Source organism: Lygodium microphyllum, chromosome 10 (assembly GCF_053477565.2).
Source record: "Lygodium microphyllum isolate KBCC chromosome 10, Lygodium_microphyllum_v1.1.10, whole genome shotgun sequence".
In the NCBI taxonomy this organism is placed as follows: domain Eukaryota; kingdom Viridiplantae; phylum Streptophyta; class Polypodiopsida; order Schizaeales; family Lygodiaceae; genus Lygodium; species Lygodium microphyllum.
Window position 1 is genome coordinate 86,936,855 of NC_141144.1, and position 7,441 is coordinate 86,944,295.

Genomic DNA, 7,441 nt, shown 5'->3' on the forward strand with positions numbered 1-7,441 from the left:
CACAATGTTGCAACCCTCTTTGGGCACACACTAACATGTAAGCACACTTTGCAATTCTTTTGTAGCTCTATTCCTTTCCATTGCCGTTTTTATTTATTACATGCAAATTACTATTGTCTATTGTGACATCCTTTTATAATTCTTACTACAAATGCACATTAGTGTGGTGAGATGAAAACAAGTCTTTTCAAACTGAGGATACACATAATTTCATGCCACCACATGAAAGACATTTTTATAGTTTAAGGATCCACCTGGCATTTTAAAACAATCCCCTTTCAATCACCTAGCTTATTCTCTCCCACATGCAAGTAGAATCCATGCCAAAACCTTCCTATGGTTCAATATATCACATTGAACGACTTGAAAGGTGCATAGCACAACCAAAGTAGCAATATTATTAATAGTAACACATGCAACCAATGACAACTTCCACTATCTAAAATCATATGTAAATTCGATGACTTAGTGCTTGCATTACTAGGATCACGGAATATCCATACATTGGACTTGTTCGATGTTATCCTACTATAATTGACGCCAATCATTACATGCCACTAGTTTCTTAATTTAGGGTCTTGCACTCCCCTCCAAGTCCCTAGCCTTTTGCAATTAGTATCCAACTACCAATTCATCATTTTTCCTTAAATCACACCATATTATGATCTTGTATGTTGTCATATAGTAGACATTTCACTTTAATGCATTGTCCAAAGTTTTGCACTTTAAGCCATAAGTGCATGGAATGCTCAATTTATAGTAGAAAATCAAATTATGGAAAAAACTTAAAAAGTTGCACATATAGATCTAGATGGTTACAATAAAATGCATATTGGCCAATGCTTATGGTAGAAATACCAACCTAACCTAGTACACATGACTCTACCTATTATTATATTTATTCTAGCCCCCTATATGTTGCCTTATGTAAATGACAATTGGTTTCCCCTAATGAGTAAATTGGCTTCAAGTTTATCTTTTCAAGAAACACATTGACATTTTAAAAGTAAGGCTTCTCAAGCATAACGATGGTGACTTAATAACATGCTAATAATAAGATAGTCTTCATGTGCTACGTGCATAATCCTAACTTTGTTCATATAATATTTCAATCAAAGAGTGGATGTTCATCAAGCTTCTCAATGTGTTGAATAAATTAGGTTTTCTTCAAGCTTGAAAGAGAATAAAACTAGTAGACCACACCCCCTATAACAACCCACAACATAACCTAATTTAGTGACAAATTGGTTTAAATAATGTACACCTATGTACACTATTGGCTTGTACAAGATATTCAAATTAACAAAATAGTGTAGGAAGATTAAGAACCTTACGTACTATGTCATACCAACATGATGTTTCTTCTACTATAAAACTTTACAAGCAATGGGCAACCAATATTTACAATTAGGTCCAACATTGTGCATCTTGATAACCCACCCCATGTGTAATTAAGTCTGTTACAAATGAACACATAATTAATCAATATTTCCCTTCTCAATGTTATCCTTGGAATCACCATCATGATGTACCATCAAGAAAGTGTAGGAAGATTAAGAACCTTACGTACTATGTCATACCAACATGGTGTTTCTTCTACTATAAGACCTTACAAGCAATGGGCAACCAATATTTACAATTAGGTCCAACATTGTGCATCTTGATAACCCACACCCATGTGTAATTAAGTCTGTTACAAATGAACACATAATTAATCAATATTGCCCTTCTTAATGTCGTCCTTGGAATCACCATCATGATGTACCATCAAGAAAGCCTCGATATGCATCTAGAGCATGCAAATAGAGCAACAAATCATTAAAATTTCTATATAAAATGTAAAAGAAGTTGGCTTATCTACTTGCATCTATTAAGAAAATGATAATGCAACATTTCTAGTCTTCTATATAGATGCAAAATAAGTTGACTTACCTACTCGTGCCTGTTAAGAAAATGATAGTGCAACAATTTTAGTCTTCTATACACCACAATCACACTCATTTTCATAAATTATATTTTATTCTAACAATTATTTTTGCAACACCACAACACCTAGTCAAACATATATCAACAACTCCTTTTCAAGCTCCTCAAGGCAATAGCAACATTGTCTAAAGCCCTTTGGTCATCATAGTGCTAGATAATATAAATGAACTAACTCATGTTATGATCAAACCATAATCAAGTTGAGAGGCACATCAAAAGCTTGATGAGTCATAAAAGGGGACCTAGGGTAACCTCAAATGGGCCCTCCACCGTAATGGCAAGGATGAAAACTCTTTGCCCCACATCTCGAGGAGTCATCACAAGTTGCGAGATGAGAGTGTGTAATCTCAAGCTTGGAGCACATCAAAGCTTGATGGGTCATAAAAGGGGACCTAGAGTAACCTCAAGTAGACCCTCCACCTTAATGGCAAGGATGACAACTCTTTGCCCTACATCTCAAGTAGTCAACACAAGTTGAGAGATGAGAGTGTGTGACCTCTGGCAGTCACGACAAGTTGAGAGGTGAGAGTGTGTGATCGCAACTGCTATTTTTTAATGTACTAGAATTTCACCAATGATCTTGAAATCTTTTTGTAGATCATGCTACTAAACACGATCATCCGCCATGTAGTCATTGAATGCATGAAGAAATTGCTTGGCAATAGAGCCTACACAAGGCTTGAGAAGAAGTATTGCATTGGCAATTGTACAACCAACATAACCAAACTGAAAGAAATTATGCCTTAAGTACAAGACGTCCATACCAACTGCATCTAGTATTAGACGCAATGTTGAAGTATCCATGGTGCATACTTTGTCATTGATGTATGTATTATGATGCTACAAGTTTCTTACAAACTCACTCCTATGGTATGGGACATGCTGATCATCCCTAACGGCTTCTATATACCCATAATTGTTTACTTTAGTCTACTAATCATCCATGATCTAAGAAGAGGATGGTAGCATTGTATATTTCATGGAAGTTGGCAATTTGGGCTTAGGCTAGGCACTACTTAGGTCAGCTAGGGTACCGTATTTTGGTATTGGGCTACTTCATTTGTCGACCAATGTAACAACTATAGGGCACATGTATGTTGACCAACCTATTTGTTTTGTGTGGCCCTCCTTGTTCTACGCACTCACACGTCCCTACTCTCATTATATTGCATCATCACTCAAAGACAAGGAGATTTGAGGCATTATTGGTCATCACATGTACTAGTACTTGTGGTTTATATAGATCATTCTCATGCTTTGAGTTATGGATATGATCTTCAAAATTTTCATATTCATCTCTCATTGCTCAATATGCTTTATATTCTCTCATTTCTATTCATACACACATTTTCATAGTTAAGGATCAATGCCAAAAAGGGTGGAAGAGTGAGAGCAAGGCTCTTTACCATGGTGCACAAATGGTGGTCAATGGATGGTTGTAACAATTATTGATCTTCTCTAAAGACAAAATAAGTTGGAAGAACTTCCTACAAAAGGTGGAGGGGACTCTGTATAATGAATGCCAAGAGATCCCCCTATGAATTCCCCCTCTGAAGGAACTAGTGAACCCAAAGTATCATCAATAATAGCCTCTAGATAATCAATATTGTCCTCCAAGAGTGCCAAAGAAGATATCTAGGAATATGATACATGTAGCGAGCAACTACTAAAGGTGGCCTTTCAAGGTTGGGTAGAAGAGTTTTGGGAGGGAGGGGTATCACAAATGATCTCCTTGATGCTCATGGTGAATTTTGATTCCCTAGAGTCGCATAAGGAAGAAGGAATTTGCACCTCCAGTGTGTGGAGCCATGAGTAGCCAATAGCCTCTATCTTGCAAGAGAGCAAACTGCAAAGATGGGGGTGACCTACAACCTCAATCTCTTGATGGTGCATGTTACAATGCCAAGGGTCATGAAAGCTACTAAACCCAAAAGTAGGTATGGGAAACCTCCTTAGCTAGTTGTGCCTATCTTTAGAAGGGCTTATTCTCCAATGGGGTTCTTATGGCTTGAAGGTGTTCGAAAGGACACAACACTAGGAGGCCTCTTATTTCTTTGATCAAAGCACTCCGATAGCTCATGCAAAACAATGTCTCCCAAAACGACAAGTTTACACAAGAGGTGTCTTTAGGGAGACATATATATTATAGTGGGGTAGAAAGCAATGGTCGATGATGACAAGTAGCTGGAGTGACTATGTTTGCCACAATAGATGCGCCTAGTGGTTAGTGTTGCAACCTAGGGAGAGATAGGCATAACGTTGATGTTGCAAACTTGAAAAAGGAGGAGGTGAGGGGAGAAGATAGATTTTTCTTCCAAATGTTGCCATTGAGTGGAGTGTAGGAATCTAAGTTATCACTAATCTCGTTGCTCCGTGCAATGCCTTGTGCTCTTCACATAGAATGAGAATATTTGGCTTGAAAGCACATCCAATCTCATATCATCTAAGGCATTAAATAATGAAGGGCAATAGGATCTATAGAAGAAGTGTGGAGAGAGCAAAACGCAATCCTCCGAAGAATAATATGTCGATGAAGACACTAGATAGCACAAGGAATGACTACTAGCCCAATCAATAGGATATAAAAGATGACCTCATGCAACAAAACACAAGTTTTATTGGTTGAAAATATGGCTCCACCCAGGGTAGCCGATGAAAATGATGATGGTGACATCTCTCCCTTCCTAGCAATAACAAAACATGGGTATCATATTGGAGATGCTCGCAAAGCAAACAATGATAAGGAGCTCAAACTAATGATGAACTCTGTAGGATTTGGTGATGACCTCCAAGGTAGGATGGCAATATCTAGTGGCTCGTCCTCTGGCTGGCAATAGCTCCTCCAAGGACTAGCGACTTGTTGAGAAGGAAAATGAAGAAGGAACACTCAAGGAGTGAAAGGGTCAAAATGACATTGGGAGAAGTGAAAGACTAATGCTATATGCCCATAACATGTCCTTTTACAGTGAAATTTTTACACATTTGTCTTACTAAATAAAGTAAGTACCCTTTTTAAATATTTTTTGTGTGATCTTAATGACGTAAAGTTATTGGTTAATGTATGATAATTTTATATAAATGCATGCCTTGATTTTGGTCACTCACAACACAACTTTCCAATGAGAATGAAGAGGTTTCTTCATGAAGGTATTGTGGATAGTGAGAATGCCCACATAATAGATGTCCATTGGGTACAAATGAACCAAATCAATGATTCGAATAAACTAGAACTATGGGGTGCTACCTCATACAATAAACCAATCTCGAAAGAGAATTTCAAATCAAGGTCCATAGGGCATGAAACAGGCTTGTAAGCAACCATGCCAAAAGTGATAAGCATCACGGTGATGTAATATTGTTGCAAGATGAAGATGATTTGAGCTAGTTGATACACCTCAAGGCCAAGGAAGATGTGGCGGAGTCTAGATTTGTCATGTCAAACTCTTAGCTGAGAATGTCCTACATATGAGAACCCTTCATCATATGGCTCCTTGCGAGAATCACATCATTAACATACAAAATAATGAGTATAAAACACTGGTCTTCAACCAATAGTAAATATTAAAGTCATGAGTTGATCTCTAAAAACCATGTTGGAGGAAGAACTTGTCCATCCACTGATAGCAAATCTTGCGAGTCTGATCTAGACCACAAAGAACCTTCCACACATGATAGATAACTAAAACCTAAAGATTGATCAACATGAAACTCCTCCTATAAGATATCATAGAGGAAATTTGTTTTGATATCCATTTGATACATTGTCCAATGATAATGGGTTGTAAGCAAAAGAACCATTTTAAAAGTAAATATCGACAAGATAAAAGCAAAAATATTGGCATAATACAAGCCTAGCTTTTGAGCAAATCCTTTTGCAACAAGTCTAGCCTTGTATGTGTTACACAATCTATTACCTAAATACTTGGTTTTATAGATTCAATGGACACCAATTATTTCCTCTCTACAGTCCTCTATGGAGGATGCAAGGACCAATTCTCAAGTCTTATTTTGCTCAATGGATTACGCTTCTTCTAAATAGCAGGACATCAGGTCTCCTCTCCTCTGAAATCCTTCATAACCTTGGTTATAAGGGCATAATTTACACAATCTGAACACCCTTGCTCTTATTGAAGGCACTTAAGATGGACAAACTTTTCCTTTCATTTGTCTAGGTCATTTGTCCAGGCGACATGTATCAAAATCATGATGTGATATATCATAGGCCACTGTCGCCTCTTGAAGCATCCATCTACTCTACCACAGTATCTCTCAAAGCATCCATCTACTCTACCACAATATGCGGCGTCCCCCCGGCTCTCTCTGTCTGTATACTGACGAAGGATTCAGAAAACGTACCAAGGGCGCGGCGGAAGTTGGACTGCACTTCGGTGATGCCAAATGAGGAACGGATTTTGGCGCTGGCAATGGCGTCTGCTTCATTTTCATGATGATCATCATCATCATCTTCTTCTTCTTCTGTGAGTTCCTTTGTTTTGTTCCTGTGTCGCTGCTGCTGCATGGAGAGAGCCGTGAGGAGAGAGCTTTTCAAATCCTGAAGCTCCACGAGAATGCAGTGCTGCAGAAACCCTAGGCCCCAGGTGGCATGGAGGCGCCTCCTCTCTCGCAACTGCCCCAGGCTCTCCCACGGCTGCAGCACCACCAGCAGCGGCGGCAATCGCATCCCCTCTCTCGTTCTGCTTCCCCACCCCTGCGCCCGCGCTCCTTCCCCATTTTTGACTTCGTTACCAGATTCAGAGAAGCTTTCGCTCCAAGCCTCGCATATCCTCAGGCAGCCCCCCGCTCTCCCCCCCCCCCCTCTCTCTCACCCACCTTCACGATTTCGAGACATTCCTTCACCATTTCTCAAGCTTACTTACGAGGTAACGTAAGAGCCAGGCAGGACATGCGTATGGAAATTCTACTTAAATTAGTCGTGGATGGTTTACTTCACTACATTTAAGTTTTGTGTTTGAACTTTAGAGTTAATGGGCTATGATCTGAAAAAATGGAGGCATTCCAAGAACTAGCTAGAGATGTTGAGTCATTTTCTTCTTGTTTTTTGAGCGGAGTGCTTAATTACTCAATCAATAGTAGTTTTTGCATTCTCTCGCCTCTCTCCTCTGGAGTGCTTAATTACTCAATCAATAGTAGTTTTTGCATTCTCTCGCCTCTCTCCTCTCGAGTCTCAAAGGCTGTATATAGTCTCTCTCTCCTAGTCCATGGAGGTGGGGTCCAAGTTTAGTCTCCAATCATATGGCTTAAATACCTATACTCCATGTTCTACATGCCTAAGTCAATGGATTTTGCCCTGGTGTAACTCTTAAGTAAATATGCATGTCTTTATGAAAACAATGTACTATTGTTATTTAAAAATAGAATGTATTTATCTTTTTTTGTTAGCAATGCACTAATGAATATATTTATTTGTCAACATTGTTGCCCATTATGGCATATG

At 38.8% G+C, this 7,441-nt stretch overlaps 1 protein-coding gene across 1 annotated transcript; it reads right to left on the reverse strand.

The window, feature by feature from the left end:
• Positions 1 to 1,325: 1,325 nt before the first annotated feature.
• LOC148030246 (uncharacterized) lies at positions 1,326 to 6,765 on the reverse strand. Its single transcript, XM_087686534.1, has 2 exons — positions 6,343 to 6,765; positions 1,326 to 1,789 (listed from the first exon to the last, which is right to left on the reverse strand). Exons 1-2 carry the CDS (start codon positions 6,665 to 6,667, stop codon positions 1,755 to 1,757), a joined length of 360 nt encoding a protein of 119 aa, XP_087542660.1. The 5' UTR covers positions 6,668 to 6,765; the 3' UTR covers positions 1,326 to 1,754.
• Between the last annotated feature and the right edge of the window lie 676 nt (positions 6,766 to 7,441).